The sequence below is a fragment of the Coregonus lavaretus genome (genome assembly GCF_964263955.1).
Source record: "Coregonus lavaretus genome assembly, chromosome: 22".
NCBI lineage: Eukaryota > Metazoa > Chordata > Actinopteri > Salmoniformes > Salmonidae > Coregonus > Coregonus lavaretus.
The window spans coordinates 12138982-12161060 of record NC_140009.1 but is presented as its reverse complement, the minus strand read 5'-3'; the positions used below and the strand labels follow the sequence as shown (position 1 = coordinate 12161060).

The 22079-nt window shown below is 44.9% G+C and overlaps 1 protein-coding gene across 1 annotated transcript in view; it reads right to left on the bottom strand.

Moving 5' to 3' along the window:
- Positions 1-5685: 5685 nt before the first annotated feature.
- LOC311149512 (zinc finger and BTB domain-containing protein 46-like) overlaps positions 5686-22079 on the bottom strand; it is a gene marked incomplete at its 5' end in the record, with an annotated part of 35691 nt that continues 19297 nt past the window's right edge. The window contains 2 exons of the mRNA XM_084186697.1: positions 5686-6462; positions 8468-8643. Of these exons, the coding sequence (XP_084042823.1) occupies positions 6028-6462; positions 8468-8643 (611 nt within the window). The 3' untranslated portion in view covers positions 5686-6027. The remainder of the gene's footprint in view (positions 6463-8467; positions 8644-22079) is intronic.

The following is a 22079-nucleotide window of genomic DNA, read 5'->3' as shown; positions in this document are numbered from 1 at the left end:
AAACAAACAGTTTTGCATGGTGTGAAATGAACCAGTTTTGTGCAGACGCCAGAGACAGAGCTTTGGTATGACAAATGGACAAAGGCGTGCAGGTAAGACCATGGAATCAGGGCACAATGGGTTAATAGACATAGTCAGGAACAGAACCTACTGTATACTGTAATACAGTAACATAGGTGCTCAAAAACATAGAGCTGATTTGTCTCTCAGAAAAACAGTATTTTCTCAACTTTTTGCACCTGTGATATAGATAAAATATATTTTAAAAATCTCTATCCATCAGATTTCTGTATCTCCCTATCTCTTGAAACACCCACACCCACACATCTAGAATGTATCGAGGCACATTGTTGAGGGGATTGGATGGCAAATGTTTCCTGAATTACAACTCAAGACAAGGAAGAAGAAGACATGCAGGCAGGCAGGCACGCAGACAGTTGATGATAATGATAAGACTAAAGAAGTTGGTAAAAACATCTCAGTGGTCACAGGAGTCTGGAGTGGAAAAGCACTGGATGGATGTCAGAGAAATAGCACTGCTACTGCAGTCCTTCCAAATACACGGCAGCTCTTGACAATCCCTACATATTCAGCCTTTAACATTCAAAATATCCACACAACGTCGTTCATTTTCTTTCTGAAACCTTCAAGAGATTAGAAATTGCTGATAGACAATAAATTACACTACTTAAATAAAGCTTGCCACCACACATGGAGAAGGCATCACGAATCAGTGAAATCAAACACACACCCGAGGGGTGTTCGGTAGATACAGTGTTTAGCATTGGGATGAGGGAATTGAAGTGTGGCAGATTGTAATGTTTGCAACCAACTGTGGCTACGCAACTATAATTGCCAGAGGCACCACTGTGGCCCACCCTGTCCCTTTCCCTCATAGCATTCAGGTACAGGTTGATGTTTATTGTAATGAATCTTGCCCTGGAGGCGATTTCCGCTAGATGGGCCAACTGCAAAGTCAAAATTGGCTACTGTAAAAATTCATGAAAACAGAAACTAGCTTTTTGGTCTTAATTTAAAGTTAGGGTTAGGCATTATGTTTAGTAATGTGGTTAATATTAGGTTTAATGTTAGGGTTAGGTTTAAGATCAGATTTTATGACTTTGTGGCTGTGCCAGCTAGTGACCACTCTGCAGAGCTGCCTCCAGGGCAAGATTCATGACAATAAATGCCAACCTGCCATTCAGGCACCCTACCCCAAAACATGTCTTGTAGGTCTGGAAGAATCTTGCCCTCTGTTAGGCCAGGTTGACATTTTCCCTATACATTATTTACCCATACCTAATCATTTCAGACCTACAAAAAGTGCATAGGGGTCCGGGCCAGGGGTTGATTTGGAATTGGGCCTATGTTTAGGATATACAGTAGAACACAACTTTGGAAACCAGGGCACCAAGGGCAATAAAGAAAAGAGGGGTTAAAGATGCGATATTCAGCAGGTCACAAGGCCCTTCATATACAATGATACTGTATATTTACAACATGTGCACTTTGAAAACTGTAAAAATTAAAAAGATTTGGAAAAAAAACAGAACCAAATAAACAACATCCAAACTACAACACAATTATTATACCACAATAAATTGAAATATGTGCACCTGCACACGCACCGTTGAAACAAAAGCACTTGATACAACGTATTTGATTATTTTTGGTATGATGTTAATTAATTAGTGTATGTTAGTAATATAGACACTTGTGCCATACCATACATACGTTTCAATCCATATCTAAGGCCTAGATTCAGTCAGATCAAGCATTAACAGGCGATAGCCGACACCCGCATAGTTGGAGCTGTCAAATCGGTGAGCAGCTGCTCTTGATCATTGTCATGAATACACACCCATCCCACTCGCGTTACAAGTTCAGAACGAGAAAGCGTAAGCTATATAGAAATAATGACGCTCAAATTCAAAATCATTAAATTAAATCATGAGGATTTCTATCAGCCTAATCGAGGTGTAGATTACATCTCACATTCCAGTGTTCAAACTTCTAAACAGGACTGCATGATATTTCTCTTTAATGTGACTCCATGCAGTCAATGGCAATGTCCGCTTTAGGTATAATGCCAGGAGCTGCTTGTAGATTTAACAGCTCTAACGAAGTTCCACCTCCGACACGTCAAAACAACCGCTATGCTGATGTCGGCTAAAGTGGATCTGATTGAATAGAGCCCTAAGAATAAATTAGCGCCTCCAATTTTTTCTTATTTCTCAGTAAAAACCAAATACAACAGAAAAGCAGAGACTGGCATGATAGAACTGTTAAGAAAAGCCTTATAGCTGTCCACAAGCTTTTCTTCTCATACAAGATATCAAATATAAAAAAGAAACACACAATAAAGCTTAGCATCCAGCACTTAATAATCATAATCATAATAATAATAACATAATATCATACTTCTGATCATCATAATAAGACATGTGATCTGCCTTACCATTTTCTTCTAATATCTTGTCACGAACATGGAAATAATCTTAAGAAAATCAACACACATCTCACACGCTTGCACACACACACTAACACACACGTCCACATACACACACACACACATATACTGTGACTACAGAAGGCGTTTGACAGAGTGGAGGGAATGTCTTTATAGTATAATAATTCCACTACAAAAATGTCTGTTAATAAATAACTTTTTCAAACGAAATAAAGCGTCATAAAAGCACTCACCAGAACAGGCCACTCTCTGGGTGGACTCTCAAGCCGAAGCCGGACTTATTTTACAAACTGAAATAAACATTATCACCAAAAAGAAAGATGAACCATTCATTAAGGTTCACTAAGATGTAAAAGTGTGCATATTCTGTATTTATGGTGAAATATAAAAATTATAATAAAACAACAAAGGTTTTGAAGAAAGTCTGCTTCTAAACACGACCGCTGCACAGAGATATAACATGAGATGGAAGGTAATAGAGATGGAAGGTAAGCCATGTAGAATAGGTCCATAGTGTGCTTGTGTTGGCATGAGTTTTGACCCGTCATCATTGTGTATGTAATATGTCTCTCTCGGTCATTCTGAGAGGAAATATCTGAAGTAAAGATTTACATCTAAGTCATTAAGCAGACACCCTTATCCAGAGTGACTTACAGGAGCAATTAGGGTTAAGTGCCTTGCTCAAGGGCACGTTGACAGATTATTCACCTAGTCGGCTCAGAGATTCAAACCAGCAACCTTTCGGTTACTGGCCCAACGCTCTTAACCGCTAGGTTACCTGCCGATCTGTGTTAGAATTAAGAACACTTACATCTGGATTGATCGGTTATGTCCCTGCATAGCGTTCAATCTCACGCTCTTCTCCTCTGTCTCTCTCACACTTTCTTTCTCTCTCATATATATATCTCTCTCATATCTGTAGCTCAGCTGGTAGAGCACGGCGCTTGTAACGCCAAGGTAGTGGGTTCGATCCCCGGGACCACCCAAACACAAAAATGTATGCACGCATGACTGTAAGTCGCTTTGGATAAAAGCGTCTGCTAAATGGCATATTATTATTATTATTATATATCTCTCTCATATGTCTCTTTCCTTCTCTCTCGCCAAGTCTCTCTCTTGCTCAATATACTATAATTATTGTGGCTTGTTTGTATGTACATTTGCGCAACCATAATTCTCATCACAGCTCAACAGAAACGCATGGTAAACTTAAGTGGCGAAAGAACCCATTGAAAGGCATAGGCAGTGGAGGCTGGTGGGAGGAGCTATAGGAGGACGGGCTCATTGTAATGGCTGGAATGGAATAAATGGAACGGTATCAAACATATCATAGATATGGAAACCACATGTTTGATTCCGTTCCATTAATTCCATTCCAGCCATTACAATGATCCTGTCCTCCTATGGCTCCTCCCACCAGCCTCCACTGGGCATAGGCTATTATAATCAGCAAACTTTGCACAAGTATTATAATATCCATATATTTATATATCATAACAGTCATGAGGACATACAGTATATCCTTAAAGGTAGGTGCGGTCACCGAGTTGTGTAGGTAAAATCAGATTAAAAATGTAAACCACGGGTTGAGGGCATTGACAGGAGTCTAGTTGACATTAAAGTGCAAGTCTGTGGCAGTTTCACTCTGCAGGAGACAATGGGCCAACCGCTGCCTGACGGATGCAACATTACAATAGATCAAATACTGTCTCAAACATGAATAGAGACTGTCCTCAAATGAATAGAGACCGTTCCCAAATGAATAGAAACGGCCCCCAAATGAATAGAGACTGTCCCCCAAATAAATAGAGACTTTCCCCCAAATGAATAGAGACTGTCCCCCAAATGAATAGAGACTGTCCCCCAAATGAATGAATACTGTCCCCCAAATGAATAAAGACTGTCCCCAAAATGAATAGAGACTGTCCCCAAAATGAATAGAGAATGTACCCAAATGAATAGAGACAGTTCCCAAATGAACATAGAATGTTCCCAAATGAACAGAGACTGTTCCCAAATTAATAGAGACTGTTCCCAAATGAATAGAGACTGTCCCCCAAATAAATAGAGACTGTTCCCAAATTAATAGAGACCCCAAATGAAAATAGACTGTCCCCCAAATTAATTGAGACTATCCCCCAAATGAATGAATACTGTCCCTCAAATGAATAAAGATTGTCCCCAAATGAATAGAGAATGTCACCAAAAGGAATAGTGACTGTGTCCCATATAAATAGACTGTCCACAAAATGAATTAAGACTGTCCCCCAAATAAATAGAGACTGTCCCCAAAATTATTAGACTGTCCCCATAATAAGTAGAGACTGTCCCCATGTGTAGACACTGTCCCCATAATGAGTAGAGACTGTCCCCAGGTGTAGAGACTGTCCCCAGGTATAGACACTGTCCCCATAATGAGTAGAGACTGTCCCCAGGTATAGACACTGTCCCCATAATGAGTAGAGACTGTCCCCAGGTATAGACACTGTCCCCATAATGAGTAGAGACTGTCCCCAGGTGTAGAGACTGTCCACAGGTATAGACACTGTCCCCATAATGAGTAGAGACTGTCCCCAGGTATAGAGACTGTCCCCATAATGAGTAGAGACTGTCCCCAGGTGTAGACACTGTCCCCATAATGTGTAGAGACTGTCCCCAGGTGTAGAGACTGTCCCCATAATGAGTAGACTGTCCCCAGGTATAGAGACTGTCCCCATAATGAGTAGAGAATGTCCCCAGGTGTAGAGACTGTCCCCAGGTATAGACACTGTCCCCATAATGAGTAGAGACTGTCCCCAGGTGTAGACACTGTCCCCATAATGAGTAGACTGTCCCCAGGTATAGAGACTGTCCCCATAATGAGTAGAGTAGTCCCCAGGTGTAGAGACTGTCCCCAAAGTAGAGATTGTCCCCAGGTGTAGGGACTGTCCCCAGGTGTAGAGACTGTCCCCAAAGTAGAGACTGTCCCCAAATAGGACTGCATGGCAACAAGACACCACCTTGGTGTTTTCCCAAACTGTTAACAATCCGTCGTATCCATAGCAACTGTGACCACAAACAGTCATGGTTCAAAATCAGCTAAGACGTCCTCATTGGTCCCAGTGTGATGGAGGTGAACATCTAAACCAATGGACAGACTCTGGTCTGGTCCTCATCAGAAACAAACAAACCAACAAAACCAACAAAACATAATTTTTTCTCTCAATTGCTCTCTTTCCGCCATGGCAGTCATATCATCAGCACAGGGCTCAGCTTGTGTGTGTATGTGTGGTGTGTGTGTGTGTGTATGTGTGGTGCGTGTGTCTGTATGTGTGGTGTGTATGTGTGGTGTGTGTGTATGTGTGGTGTGTGTGTGTATGTGTGGTGCGTGTGTGTGTATGTGTGGTGTGTGTGTGTGTATGTGTGGTGTGTGTGTGTGTATGGCATCTGTCAAATGTTTAGATCATTGTCGCGTATCGCCCACATACCCCACTTAGAGGAAGGCCCATGTACACATGGGTAAAGAGAGCTGTGTCTGCCCAAGATCCACAATAGATCCTAAATGATCCCATAGGATCCTAAGAGATCCAGCTGAAATCCTTCTCTCCCCCGTTGTGCTGCTCCCCCTCTGGCGCAGAGGAGTCGCTCTCCTCCTTGTCATTATCCATCGCTCCGTCCCCCTCCGTCATCATCCCTGAGTCATCCTTCCACTTTCCTCCCTCCTCATCCCCCTCTCCCATCATCTCTCCATCCCCTTCCGTCATCATCTCTTCCTCCCCCTCTCCGTCGCCTTCGCACTCCACCTGGTCGTCGTGGAAACGGTGGTCGCCGGGATACAGCTCGTCCTCGGGGGACATGTCTCCGCCTGCTTCCCCGTTGTGGTCCATGCCCCGCCCAGAACAGTCAACACAGACACCATGGCGACGAGAGCCATGTTTGATTCCGACGCTGGCTGCCGACATGAAGACCCGGCTGCAGACCTTACACACATACTTCTTATCTTTACTGTGGACCTGGAGGAGAGATACACACATATCAGCACAGATGTTGGCCGAAGACTCTCTAGACGGCATTCTCTGGCATTGCAATATCATGAGAACTCAAAGCTAAGCCCAGTCATATTCCTTAATTAACCCTCCCCCCTCTTCCCCTCTCGTCTCTTCCTGACTCCTGCTGGGCTGGCCTGTAGTCTGATAGTGGATGTTTCTCTGCTCTCTGAACTCCTCTCCCCAGAGCACAGCACAGAACAGCAGCTGAGTGCTAGTACATCCTGCTCTGCTCTAGCTTTCATCTGCCTCTAACCACAGATATTAATTTCTGTGGCCTCTCCAGATTGTGTGTGTGTGTGTGTGTGTGTGTGTGTGTGTGTGTGTGTGTGTGTGTGTGTGTGTGTGTGTGTGTGTGTGTGTGTGTGTGTGTGTGTGTGTGTGTGTGTGTGTGTGTGTGTGTGTGTGTGTGTGTGTGTGTGTGTGTGTGTGTGTGTGTGTGTGTGTGTGTGTGTGTGTGTGTGTGTGTGTGTGTGTGTGTATGTGCAATAGGGAAGAGACGGAGCAGGAAAAAGGGGGAGCAGGGCTAGAATGTTACTTTTAGATTTATGTTCATATATCCAGTCCTTTAAAGGGATACTGCAAGATTCTGGCAATTAAGCAGTTTCGCGAGCCTGGAAGTCTACAGGTACTTTAGCGTTTGCTACTGTACCTGTAGACTTCCAGTCCTTGTGCTAACGCTAGCTAGCATTGGCTCGCGAAACTACCTCTAACTTCCTTCACACTGCACACACAGACATACAAATTGTATCCACTAGTTAATCTGACTGGGTAAGTAGAAAACATCTTAAATGCCAAAATCTTGATTCTTGAATCTTGATTCTGTGAACAAAGAAGGTGAAGGGGCTAGCATTTCCCCCCCACATGCGTAAAGTTAGTATTAAGAGAGGATGAACTGATCCTAGACCTGGGCCTAACGGCGCTTCCTTAATTACTGCAGTGGGCTAAATCAGGGTCACACAGAGTGTTTCTTGGTAGTCAAACAAATCTACACTGAACAAAAATATAAATGTAAAGTGTTCGTCCCATGTTTCATGAGCTGAAACAAATTTGTTTACATCCCTGTTAGTGAGCATTTCTCCTTAGCCAAGATAATCCATCCACCTGACAGGTATGGGATATCAAGAAGCTGATTAAACAGCATGAGCATTACACAGGTGCACCTTGTGCTGGGGACAATAAAAAGCCACTTTAAAATCTTCAGTTTTGTCAAACAACACAATGCCACAGATGTCTCAAGTTTTGAGGGAGCGTGCAATTGTTATGCTGACTGCAGGAATGTCCACCAGAGCTGTTGTCAGAGAATTGGATGTTCATTTCTCTACCATAAACTGCCTCCAACGTCGTTTTAGAGAATTTGGCAGTACGTTTAACCGGTCTCACAACCGCAGACCACGTGTAACCACGCCTGCCCAGGACCTCCACATCCGGCTTCTTCACCTGCGGGATCGTCTGAGGGGGGGTGGTGCTGAGTCATGTGAAATCCATAGATTAGGGCCTAATGAATTTATTTCAATTTACTAATTTCCTTATATGAACGGTAACTCAGTAAAATCTTTTAAATTGTTGCATGTTGCGTTTATATTTTTTCGTTCAGTATACTTTGAAAGAAAAGTATACACCTCACACACATGGTTATTGGCTTTAAAAAATAAGACACCTGTACCATGTCAGATATAGAGTTGAAATGTATTCAATTTTGAGTTTACATCCCAATATTACACTTTATATCCATCACAGAAGACTGAAATATAATAAAACTGTTTGACATAGTAACACCGGATTTTCTGCGTTTTTAAAAAAATCATGTTTATTAATTATGAAATTATGAAAAATATGAATAATATTCCACACATGAGGCCACTAGGTCATTTGACTCCAGGAAGGTGCTATAGCGAACAGCATGGCAAGTGTGTGACTCAGCTCACTGCTGCATTCCGGTGGCAACTGTCTGCTACTGCACTGTACTCACCAGTGTGTGTCTCTTCATGTGCTCTCTCCTGGTGAACTTCTTGCCACAGATCTCACAGGGGTAGGGCCTCTCGCCCGTGTGGGAGCGCATGTGCCTCTTCAGGATGCACTGGTGCATGGCAGAGAAACTACAGTAGGGGCACTTAAACTTCTTACGGATCACTGTGAAGTCATTCACTGTGAAGAGAGAGAGAGAGAGAGAGAGAGAGAGAGAGAGAGAGAGAGAGAGAGAGAGAGAGAGAGAGAGAGAAAGAAAGGGGAGAGAGCGAGAAAGGGGAGAGAGAGAGAGAGAGAGAGAGAGAGAAAGGGGAGAGAGAGAGAGAGAGAGAGAGAGAGAGAGAGAGAGAGAATAGTTTGCATCTATTCAGCATTAAAAGTTAAACCACAGTTAAGGCAATGTGACTTGGCAGAGTAGTTTATTTAAAAGGTTTAAAACTTCTACATTACATTTACCAGACGCTCTTATCCAGAGTGACTTACAGTTAGTGAGTGCATTCATTTTCACACTGTCCCCCGTGGGAAACGATCCCATAACCTTGGCGTTGCAAGCGCCATGCTCTACCAACTGAGCTACAGGGGACTACATCAGTTAGATGTGCAATTTGAGTGACAGGTTGAATTGATCAAAGCTTTATAAGATTACAGAGATCAAAATTCAAAAGTGGAACATTGTTTCAAGGTCGGGCAGACAGTGAGGCTTATATTAACCCACGCTGTACCAAACTAAATGCTAGGCTGGAAGTAAGTGGAAATAATGTGCGAGTGTAGATGAATACAAGAGATGATTCGTACAGTAACATGAACATGATATTCTTATTCTTATGGAGACGCAATGATCATTTTCAGATGGAACTGTTAGCAGGCATAGTGTGCCTGTGATGGCCAATACAGCACGGCTTGGAACGCTGCTTGTCCAATCAGCATCCAGGATCCAAACAACCAGTTTTATAAGATACAATATCAGTACTTGTTGCATTTACAACTTGTCTAAGTCCTCTTATCAACTGATTTCAGCCAGTGTATGGCTGTGGATTGACTGCATTGTTTGAATGGAATGTTGGCCTATTGGCAGTTAATTAGACACATTTATGGAATCATTCATCTAAAACTGGCTGGCTAGCTAGCTAACAAACATACAGTGCAGACAAATTCTCATTATTTTACACAATATATTATCACAGCAGTGGCAAACCATGGTTGACCAACTCCCTGATCAAAATGGCTGACCTTTATCCCATCATAAGAAGGTTCATGTCCATTCTAGTATTCTAATTCCTAATTCTATGGTATTACCAACTCCGATGCCCACCTAAATGTCAGTCAAACTTAGAGTTTCCCTAGCAACTAGTCTGTCTAAATAGGAAGGTATGAATAAACTACAAACTCAAGACATTATCAACAACAACAACCAGGAACAAATCAACAATATCCTGTTTACTCCCTGTAGAAGAGGTTTCTCTTTATTCAGGATCTAGTTTATTGGATCACACAAAGAACATATCTCAGGTAGAGAGAGAGAGAGAGAGAGAGAGGAAAAGAGGTAGAGATATTACATTAGACACAGTAAGGCTTGGCTAAAGTCCTACAATAGATCTACATATCCACATTATATAATAGATCAACTCAGGATGAATTAGGTGGGGATCAATACACACGTGAGGTCAGATAAAAAATTAGGAAGAGCTAAATACGTACAAAGGTGAAGTCAGGTAAAAGGGGGAGAGAGGATAGAGAGAGATTACAACACAGCAGGGCTTGGATAATTAAGCAATAAGACCCGAGGGGGTGTGGTATATGGCCAATATCCCACGGTTAAGGGCTGTTCTTATGCACAACGCAATGCGGAGTGCCTGGATACAGCCCTTAGCCGTGGTATATTGGCCATATACCACAAAACCGAGGTGCCTTCAAATCAAATCAAATCTAATTGTATTTGCCACATGCGCCGAATACAACAGGTGTAGACATTACAGTGAAATGCTTACTTACAAGCCCATAACCAACAATGTTATGCAAATAGTCCGGGAAGCCATGATTAGCTGTTCAGGAGTCTTATGGCTTGGGGGTAGAAGCTGTTAAGAACCCTTTTGGACCTAGACTTGGCGCTCCGGTACAGCTTGCCGTGCGGTAGCAGAGAGAACAGACTAGGGTGGCTGAAGTATTTGATAATTTTTAGGGCCTTCCTCTGACACCGCCTGGTATAGAGGTCCTGGATGGCAGGAAGCTTGGCCCCAGTGATGTACTGGGCCGTACGCACTACCCTCTGTAGTGCCTTGCGGTCGGAGGTCGAGCAGTTGCCATACCAGGCGGTGATGCAACCAGTCAGGATGCTCTCGATGGTGCAGCTGTATAACCTTTTGAGGATCTGTGGACCCATGCCAAATCTTTTCATTCTCCTGAGGGGGAATATGCTTTGTCGTGCCCTTATCACAAATTGTCTTGGTGTGTTTGGACCATGATAGTTTGTTGGTGATGTGGACACCAAGGAACTTGAAGCTCTCAACCTGTTCCACTACAGCCCTGTCGATGAGAATGGGGGCGTGCTCAGTCCTCTTTTTTTCCCTGTAGTCCACAATCATCTCCTTTGTCTTGAGCACGTTGAGGGAGAGGTTGTTATCCTGGCACCACACGGCCAGGTCTCTGACCTCCTCCCTGTCTCATCGTTGTCGGTGATCAGGCCTATCACTGTTCTGTCGTCTGCGAACTTAATGATGGTGTTGGAGTCGTGCCTGGCCATGCAGTCATGGGTGAACAGGGAGTACAGGAGGAGACTGAGCACGCACCCCTGAGGGGCCCCCATGTTGAGGATCAGCATGGCAAATGTGTTGTCACCTTATTGCTATTGTAACGACCCTGGGTTTATAAGCGTGGATATCGACTCTGCCACGCGAGCATGCACAGTCGATGGGGCGCTGGACTTCGGCTAGAAAGTTGAGGGTTCGAGACCTGCTCCCTGCCTGTTTCATTACATTGGTGTCAGAAGTGATCGCACCTTGCATCCACGAATGTGCGTGTGCTTGGCCGGTGAGCGCGTTCCTGTAAGATGTTGAGTTGTGAGCTAGCGCGGGGACGCGCACTTTGAAAGGAGGGAGTTGTGTAACAACTCTGGGTTTATAAGCGTGGATATCGACTCTGCCACGTGAGCATGCTTTTGGGGCACAGTCGATGGCGCGCTGGACTTCGGGCTAGAAGGTTGAGGGATCGAGACCTGCTCCCTGCCTGTTTCATTACACTATTATAAACTGGTTACCAACGTTATTAGAACAGTAAAAATAAATGTTTTGTCATACCCATAGTATACGGTCTGATATACCACAGCTATCAGCCAATCAGCATTCAGGGCTTAAACCACCCAGTTTATAAAGGGGTTAATAAACTGGGTGGTTCGAGTCCTGAATGCTGATTGGCTGACAGAACATGACAAAACATTTATTCTTGTATGTTCTATTTTTGAGCTGCTTTTGAAAACAAAAGTCGAATTGAAAACATTATTGGCATTGCTGAATTTGATTTTCATAATATCAAGCTAGGATGAGGGTTTGGTTAGCTTGATTTATTTATTATTATAAGCTAGCAAGTATGTTTGTTTGGTTACCATGGCAACTTCTGTAGCTGTCTAGCTAGCTAGTAAACTTGCTAGCTACTTTAGTGGATGTTGTCCCATTTCTACTGGCACATTAATAAATCTATAGCGGCAAATATGTTAATTTATAGCCCAGGTATAAAGGGGAAAATCAACTCAGGGCTCTATGCGTTCTCTTGAAAATAATGCACGGAAGGTTAGTTCCACTCCGCTAAAACCACACCTTCCACATCGTGCATTATTTTCCAGTGAACGCATAACCCCTCGTTGATTATCCTTACATGATAGCTCTACATCGCCACATTATATACAGTAAGAGGTAAACCACAGGAGGAGTCAGGTACTAATGAGATCAACACATGTCGAGGACTTGCTGGATATTTACAGAGGTGAAGTCAGGTAAAAGGGGGACAGGACACACACATAGGGTTGCCATATTGAAAGATCCTGGAACCCTACACACACATAGTATAAACAGGGCAGTAAAACCACACTGCTGTTATTCAGCTTTTACAGCCTCCACTAAGCCCATTAGATCAAAGTCTGGACTCCACGAAAGGCTAAGTAGATGCTCAAGCAGACGTGTGTGCGTGCGTGTGTGTCTTATCCGGATTTTGACTATATGTAGCAGGGCAAGAAGCTTAATATATTGGTTGAGAAGAACACCCAATCAACATGACACACAGGCTGTTTACCTGACATAAACGGAATGTGGATTAGAAAGAATGGAGAGTATGAACACAACGCTTCATCCAGCCTCACACTGTTATGCCTGACTTCGTTGGGAAACATGGGCGTAACTCAAAGTTTCATACAGATCCTGCATATGTGTCAATGGGAAATTTGCACAAAATGTCCTCAAGTCATAAGACCCAGATTGATTGTTCAACCTGACTCACTCTGCCAATGTGGAATCATGGTAGGGGGAATTAAAGTAAGAACATAGTCTATATCTACAACCAAAATAATGCTTTTTACATACTCATACAGTATGCACATATATACACTGCTCAAAAAAATAAAGGGAACACTTAAACAACACAATGTAACTCCAAGTCAATCACACTTCTGTGAAATCAAACTGTCCACTTAGGAAGCAACACTGATTGACAATAAATGTCACATGCTGTTGTGCAAATGGAATAGACTACAGGTGGAAATTATAGGCAATTAGCAAGGCACCCCCAATAAAGGAGTGGTTCTGCAGGTGGTGACCATGCTTCCTGGCTGATGTTTTGGTGGCGGTGCTTTCACTCTAGTGGTAGCATGAGACGGAGTCTACAACCCACACAAGTGGCTCAGGTAGTGCAGCTCATCCAGGATAGCACATCAATGCGAGCTGTGGCAAGAAGGTTTGCTGTGTCTGTCAGCGTAGTGTCCAGAGCATGGAGGCGCTACCAGGAGACAGGCCAGTACATCAGGAGACGTGGAGGAGGCCGTAGGAGGGCAACAACCCAGCAGCAGGACCGCTACCTACGCCTTTGTGCAAGGAGGAGCAGGAGGAGCACTGCCAGAGCCCTGCAAAATGACCTCCAGCAGGCCACAAATGTGCATGTGTCTGCTCAAACGGTCAGAAACAGACTCCAAGAGGGTGGTATGAGGGCCCGACGTCCACAGGTGGGGGTTATGCTTACAGCCCAACACCGTGCAGGACGTTTGGCATTTGCCAGAGAACACCAAGATTGGCAAATTCGCCACTGGCGCCCTGTGCTCTTCACAGATGAAAGCAGGTTCATACTGAGCACATGTGACAGACGTGACAGAGTCTGGAGACGCTGTGGAGCACATTCTGCTGCCTGCAACATCCTCCAGCATGACCAGTTTGGCGGTGGGTCAGTCATGGTGTGGGGTGGCATTTCTTTGGGGGGCCGCACAGCCCCCCATGTGCTCGCCAGAGGTAGCCTGACTGCCATTAGGTACCGAGATGAGATCCTCAGACCCCTTGTGAGACCATATGCTGGTGCGGTTGGCCCTGGGTTCCTCCTAATGCAAGACAATGCTAGACCTCATGTGGCTGGAGTGTGTCAGCAGTTCCTGCAAGAGGAAGGCATTGATGCTATGGACTGGCCCGCCCGTTCCCCAGACCTGAATCCAATTGAGCACATCTGGGACATCATGTCTCACTCCATCCACCAACGCCACGTTGCACCACAGACTGTCCAGGAGTTGGCGGATGCTTTAGTCCAGGTCTGGGAGGAGATCCCTCAGGAGACCATCCGCCACCTCATCAGGAGCATGCCCAGGCGTTGTAGGGAGGTCATACAGGCACGTGGAGGCCACACACACTACTGAGCCTCATTTTGACTTGTTTTAAGGACATTACATCAAAGTTGGATCAGTCTGTAGTGTGGTTTTCCACTTTAATTTTGAGTGTGACTCCAAATCCAGACCTCCATGGGTTGATAAATGTGATTTCCATTGATCATTTTTGTGTGATTTTGTTGTCAGCACATTCAACTATGTAAAGAAAAAAGTATTTAATACGATTATTTCATTCATTCAGATCTAGGATGTGTTATTTTAGTGTTCCCTTTATTTTTTTGAGCAGTGTATTACGTACCTGGTTAGACAATTTAGGAAAGGAAAAAGTATGTGTATAAAATGCATGACTTTATATAGTATGTGTGTACAGTATATTTCTACATTACTACAGCACACAAACACAACAACAAAATAATCAACCTCCCAATGGGTTTTCGTTCACAGTTTATTGATTACAGAATACAAACTACCCTAGAAATTGCGTCAAACTTTACACAAATACATATTGATATATGATATTTGGAATTAAAAGATTAAAAAACACAGTCTAAAATGCACTGTATTTTTGCCCTAAGAATTTACTAAAGAAAATCCCAATATTGCAACCGAAATCCGCCTCATTGGCTCTTTATAAAAATGGATAATAGCATCTGGCTCCTAACCAGTCTGGTTCCACATGAGAGGAGCCTAGCCTGCTTTCCTGTTTTGACCATAGGCCAGAACAGTCATTCTCTCTGAGGCCAGCTCAGGGACGAGTTCCTTAAACAAGATGACAAGTTCCACTTAACATGTTGGTCTATTCTCATACCTGGTTATGTGGAAAACACCAAAATGACATACGGGGCACGTCTCAAATGACACCCCAGAGCACACTACTTTTGACAAGTCATAATGGTTGAGGCATTGAATTAGGAATTAGAATACTTTAATAATTGAATAGGATCTCTATAGGCTGAAGCCCCTAAGGTTCCATGGAAGGGGCCTCTTCCCTTTGAGTAATATTCACAGTATGGGCACAAACAGGACACACATTGAACTGGACTGACAAACACAGCTTTAGATTGTCATTGCCCTTTGGGGTTTGACACCCGGCTTGCTGTTTGATTGAATGAGTGGTTGGTTGATTGGTTAATTGGTTGATGCACTTCCATAAAATTAGGACATGACAGCTAATTTCCCTATGCAACTGTACTACTGTCACATCAAACAGACAGAAAATACACTTTCTCCCTCAGAATGAGGAAGTGGAGGGGGGCTATTTTAGGAGTCCTAGCTCTCAGAGAGTAGCGTTTGTGGCGAGACAGCATTTTCGTCAGACCACTCAAACACTGTGACACGTTTGTCCTTAAGGACTGCCAGACAGAGTGAGAGAGAGAGAGCTTTGTGGTTCTATAATTCAGTTACTGAAATAGCATCAATCCAACAACCAAATTATACATGCAAAACGCCTTCAACGCACCTTGTTTTCATGCAGTAACAAGCAGGAGGAAGACAAGCAGTCTATAAGGAATTCAATTTAATATACAGTAAGTGATAGGTTTGTCCTAGTTCTCAGTCCCACCCTGCCATCCACAACTATTACTCCCTGTCTGTCTTCTATCTCCCTCCCCAATCGTCTGTCTCTCTGTCTCTCTGTCTCTCTCTCTCCACTCCTCTTTCCACCTATCCCTCTCCAATCCCCCCCCTTCCTCTCCAATCCTCCCCCTTCCTCTCCAATCCTCCCCCTTCCTCTCCAATCCTCCCCCTTCCTCCCGGACTTTCCACTCGTTCCTATGACATCAGAGAGGTCATGGCCCTCCTCTGCCCAATTCCTCTTATGTTAGTGTTATCTGGGATGCTTGGGATGTCCTTACCATAACCCTAACTTTAACCCTTACCGTAACCATTTTACATTTCAACTTCAATAGGGTAACGTCTGAGTTGGACGTCCCAAGGATCCCAGGTAACAATGACCCTTCCTCTTTACTTGAGGGGTCGTAGGTCAGTCAGGGCTGGAGCTGAGAAGAGCCAATTACTATTCTCCTTCAGCTGGGTTTATGGAGGGGGTTAGGAGGATTGGGGTCAGCGCACAGAGAGAAAGGGACTTGAAACAACTCTAACCCTAACCCCACCCCAACCCCCCGGCAGTGTGTCTCTATTGTTTTAAGTGGCTTGGTACTCCTTTCATCTCCACTGATCTAAAAACAACACAGGTCAACACAGGACGGATGTAGGAAAACATGTAAAATGCCCTTCACAGACACCTGCTTTCACCAGTCAACTTATTTCATATCAAAGCAGATAAAGGAGAGGAACACCTTGTGCCAAAACATAGAGCGATACCTTTCCTCAAATCCAACTAGGCATACTTCAGTGCAAGACAATTTGGGTGAACATTACCCCCTAAGGGCTGTTGTATGTGTCACATTTGAAGTTATTGTAGGCCTGCTCTGAATGTATGACGGCCCTCTGTTTTTACATCTGAGATGTGTTGTCTCAATGAGACTTCCTGATTTGAATAAAAGTTAAAAACAGATTATTGTAGCATTGTTTCAGACTGGATAGGGTTATGGCACTCTGCTACCAGAGCCAACCTCTGATGTTAGTGTACTGTATGAACGCTGACAGTGAATGTGTAGTACATAGGATTACCTGCAGGAGGTGCTGATGTGTGGTGGCTAGGGGTCAGTTTATGAGCAGTTTTAGTTGGACGTAAAGAGTAGGAGATACACATCTCCCCGCCTAATATGGAGAAGAGAGCTTCAGCTGAGCCCTGACTGGTGACACAAAGGGAGACAGGGGGCTTGGGGATAGAATAAACACCCCAAGCACCAAAGTAGAAGAAAAAAGGTTCCGCTATACACTCCACTAAGGTCCGTTTTGTGCTTTCCCCCCTAATGGTTACGATGAGGATTTAACAAAGGTAAGCTGATTCTAGACCTGATTCTACCTAGAGCTATTTCCAACAACAGCACCAACAATGTGATATGAGCACCCCTGATCATTCAATCAATGCACTCCATAAACAAGTGACAGCTGTACAGAATGACAAACAGACAGACAAACAGACACATATTATTGATACATAATAAAACAAAGCTGGAACTCAGGTGAGCCGTTACAGTACATGTTCACTGGTCACTTTGCATAGCAATTGTGGTTTTTAAAAAGATGCCTAAAGGCTTCTCAGAAATATAGGCCGCCGCCTACTGTACAGTATTTACAAAAGTATGTGGACACCCCTTGAAATTAGTGGATTCGCTATTTCAGCCACACCCGTTGCTGACAGGAGCACACAGCCATGCAATCTCCACTGACAAACATTGGCAGTAGAATGGCCTTACTGAAGAGCTCAGTGACTTTCAATGTGGCACCGTCATAGGATGCCACCTTTCCAACAAGTCAGTTCGTCAAATTTCTGCCCTGCTAGAGCTGCCCCGGTCAACTGTAAGCACTGTTATTGTGAAGTGGAAACATCTAGGAGCAAAAACGTCTCAGCCGCGATGTGGTAGGCCACACAAACTCACAGAACGGGGCCGCCGAGTGCTGAAGCACGTAGTGCGTAAAAATAATCTGTCCTCGGTTGCGACACTCACTATCATGTTCCAAACTGCCTCTGGAAGCACAAGAACTGTTCGTCGGGAGCTTCATCAAATGGGTTTCCATGGCCGAGCAGCCGTACACAAGCCTAAGATCACCATGTGCAATGCCATGTGTCGGCTGGAGTGATGTAAAGCTCGCCGCCATTGGACTCTGGAGCAGTGGAAACATGTTCTCTGGAGTGATGAATCACACGTCACCATCTGGCAGTCCGACGGTTACAGAACGCTACCTGCCCGAATGCATAGTGCCAACTGTAAAGTTTGGTGGATTAGGAATAATGTTCTGGGGATATTTTTCATGGTTCGGACTAGGCCCCTTAGCTCCAGTGAAGGGAAATCTTAATGCTACAGCATACAATTACATTCTATACGATTATGTGTTTCCAACTTTGTAGCAACAGTTTGGGGAAGGCCTTTCCTGTTTCAGCATGACAATGCCCCCGTGCACAAAGCGAGGTCCATACAGAAATGGTTTGTCGAGATCGGTGTGGAAGAACTTGACTGGCCTGCACAGAGCTCTGACCTCAATCCCATCACCCAACATCAGTGCCTGACCTCACTAATGCTCTTGTGGCTGAATGGAAGTCCCCGCAGCAATAAACCAACATCTAGTGGAAAGCCTTCCCAGAAGAGTGGAGGCTGTTATAGCAGCAAAGGGAGACCAACTCCATATTAATGCCCATGATTTTGGAATGAGACGTTCGACGAGCAGGTGTCCACATACTTTTGGTCATGTAGTGTACTTTTTATGAAAGATCAGTCTTTAATCTTATAAATGTACAAATACTTACAAATATTACACAGGTTGTAGAAAATATATTAGTGCTCTTACATATAACCCCTATCGGTCCCGCTCAGAACTACTCTCGTCCAATGGGAAGAGAGATACAGGTTTAGGGAGGAAGTGATCCTCTTCAGTGCAATGAGACCACAGGTCATTCATCGACATGGGTATAGTGTCTTTGTGTGTGTGTTTGTGTGTGCGTGTGTCTGTGTGTGGTTGTGTGTGTGTATGTGTGTATCTCTGTATGCCTTCATGCTCAATCGACCACGTTCACATGGTGATGATGATTATTATGGTTGCTATGGGCGTCTACCTGTGCAAGCCCCACAGTTTCTCGGTAACCCCACCCTGCCCCACCCCCATGCCGACCCCTCTCCCTGACCCTACCCCTACCCCCACCTGGCAGCACACCTTGACGTGCGTTGCCAGGTTCTTCTGGGTACTGAATGCCTTGGCACAGGCCGGGCAAGAGTGGTCTCTCTCTCTGGAGTGTACGGAGGAGAGGTGTCTGTGTAGATCAGTTCGGTCTCTGAAGTGTTTCAGACAGTAGGTGCACTGCATCAGCTTCCTCTTGAAGTGGATGGTCTTCTCATGCCGGTCTGCATTGGACTTGAGCGTGAAGGTGGCTGGACACTGGGAGCAGAGGTACCGTGCTGGGAAAGGCTCAGCCACCGGGGGGCAATAGAGAGACTGGGAGTGAATGGGGCCCAGAGAGAAGGCCTGAGTCTGGTTGTGGTGGTGGTTGTGGTGGTGGTCGGCTAGGGGGTCTTGCAGGTCAGGCCAGTCCAGGGAGAGGGCCATGAGGGACAGGGTGTGGCGGTACTCGTGCTCCCTGAGCTGCTCCAGGCTGCTGAACAACCGTTTGCACAGGGAGCAGGCCAGCTCCTGTGGCCAAGCAGGCCCCGACAAGGTCCCCTTCCCCCTACCTTCTGACACCTCCACCCTGGACACACCATGCCTCCCCTCAGCCATCTGATCCCCTTCCATGGGAAATTGACCACACTCCAGAACTGAGAGAGAGGTGAGCAGGGAAAGGAGAGAGAGGGAGGAGGAGGGGAGAATTAGATAGATAGGGGGAAGAGAGGAGGGAGCAGGAGGGAAAAGAGGAGGAGAGAGACAGAGAGAAAGAGGTGAGAGAGAGAGTAAAGAAAGAGTGTGGGAAGGAAAGAGAACGAGATAAAGAGGTGAGAACCGTCACCACTTATGTAGTGTATCATAAAAAGAATTCCTAGCTATACAGAGACAGTGGTGAAATATGGTCTCAGGACTTTATAGTGTATATGCTATCTAAAATTACCCCCCTCTAGGCACCATACATACCTGTTTTGTTTCCCTGCTTAGAATCCTCTTCATCCTGCAACACAGGATACACAGTTAACACACACAAACACCCTGGCTCTACAATGTACTGTATGGAAGAATATTATTTGGGCATGCAGGCAAGGTAAGGCAAGCTGTGAACTCACACAGAAAGAGAGAGACACATACACACACACACACACACACACACACACACACACACACACACACACACACACACACACACACACACACACACACACACACACACACACACACACACACATACAACATTCACACATAGTTGACTAAACAAAAGGCACGTAAAGAAGAAAACTGTTAAAGAGAGAAAAAGTCAGAAAGCAAAGAAATGGTTAATGGATTAACAACTCAAATAAACAAACAAATAATTACAAACAGAGATGAAAAAGAGATCAATGTTTGGGTGTGGTCCTTCTGCCGATCTAAGGGCTGTGTGGTCAGGGCTGTAGTGTGTGGTCAGGGCTGTAGTGTGTGGTCAGGGCTGTAGTGTGTGGTCAGGGCTGTAGTGTGTGGTCAGGGCTGTAGTGTGTGGTCAGGGCTGTAGTGTGTGGTCAGGGCTGTAGTGTGTGGTCAGGGCTGTAGTGTGTGTGGTCAGGGCTGTAGTGTGTGGTCAGGGCTGTAGTGTGTGTGGTCAGGGCTGTAGTGTGTGGTCAGGGCTGTAGTGTGTGGTCAGGGCTGTAGTGTGTGGTCAGGGCTGTAGTGTGTGGTCAGGGCTGTAGTGTGTGGTCAGGGCTGTAGTGTGTGGTCAGGGCTGTAGTGTGTGGTCAGGGCTGTAGTGTGTGGTCAGGGCTGTAGTGTATGTGGTCAGGGCTGTAGTGTGTGGTCAGGGCTGTAGTGTGTGTGTGGTCAGGGCTGTAGTGTGTGGTCAGGGCTGTAGTGTGTGGTCAGGGCTGTAGTGTGTGGTCAGGGCTGTAGTGTGTGGTCAGGGCTGTAGTGTGTGGTCAGGGCTGTAGTGTGTGGTCAGTGCTGTAGTGTGTGTGGTCAGGGCTGTAGTGTGTGGTCAGGGCTGTAGTGTGTGGTCAGGGCTGTAGTGTGTGTGGTCAGGGCTGTAGTGTGTGGTCAGGGCTGTAGTGTGTGGTCAGGGCTGTAGTGTGTGGTCAGGGCTGTAGTGTGTGGTCAGGGCTGTAGTGTGTGGTCAGGGCTGTAGTGTGTGGTCAGGGCTGTAGTGTCAGTGTGGAATTGCAACACAATCACCCTTTACTCCTTTTACTGTAACATAACAGGTGGAGAGAGAGAGAACGAGAGAGAGGTAGAAAGAGACGGGGGGTTGAGGGCGATGACAATAGGTTATTAAATATGTATTTGTATCTCTGGATAGAGGGTTACAGATTCACTTTTGTTTGTTCAACGACCCCTATGTGTGTGTGTGTGTGTTCATCCCCAAACTAAAGCCTACCCTTCCTCCACCTACACTAACCCTCCCCCCTCCCTCCTTTAAGAACAGAACACCATGGTCTGGGCAAACAGATGGCTTGTCCACAGAGATAAGGAGGCTTGTAGGTAGGGAGGTCCACTGAAACCAATTGCAGCTCCTACACACACACACACACACACACACACAAGCATACACACCCATGCCCATTCACCCACCCTCACACACACACACACACACACACACACACACACACACACACACACACACAAGCATACACACCCATGCCCATTCACCCACCCTCACACACACACACAGTGGCAGAATGGAGAAGGCGCTTTCCTGAGCCTCTTATTGTCTAGCGATATTGATTCTATTCAGTCCTGAAACCTTTCTGTTATGTAAAGCATCTATAGGACCACATTGTCTAACGAGACAACTAATATTACATCTACTATCACTACTAACTACTTACCATCAACTCTGAGCTAGGTGTATGCAATCTAGGTTCTAGATGTACTATATGGGCTTTTGTTAAGATATTGTGCAAAGGAAAAATCATAGAATTAAAATGTAATAAAATCATGAAGAAACATCAAGAGGAAAAGAGAAAGGAACACATGAAAGACAAAACAAAGACACATGGCCAACGTGAAGCAGGACAGACAGACAGGTTGGACAGACAGGTTG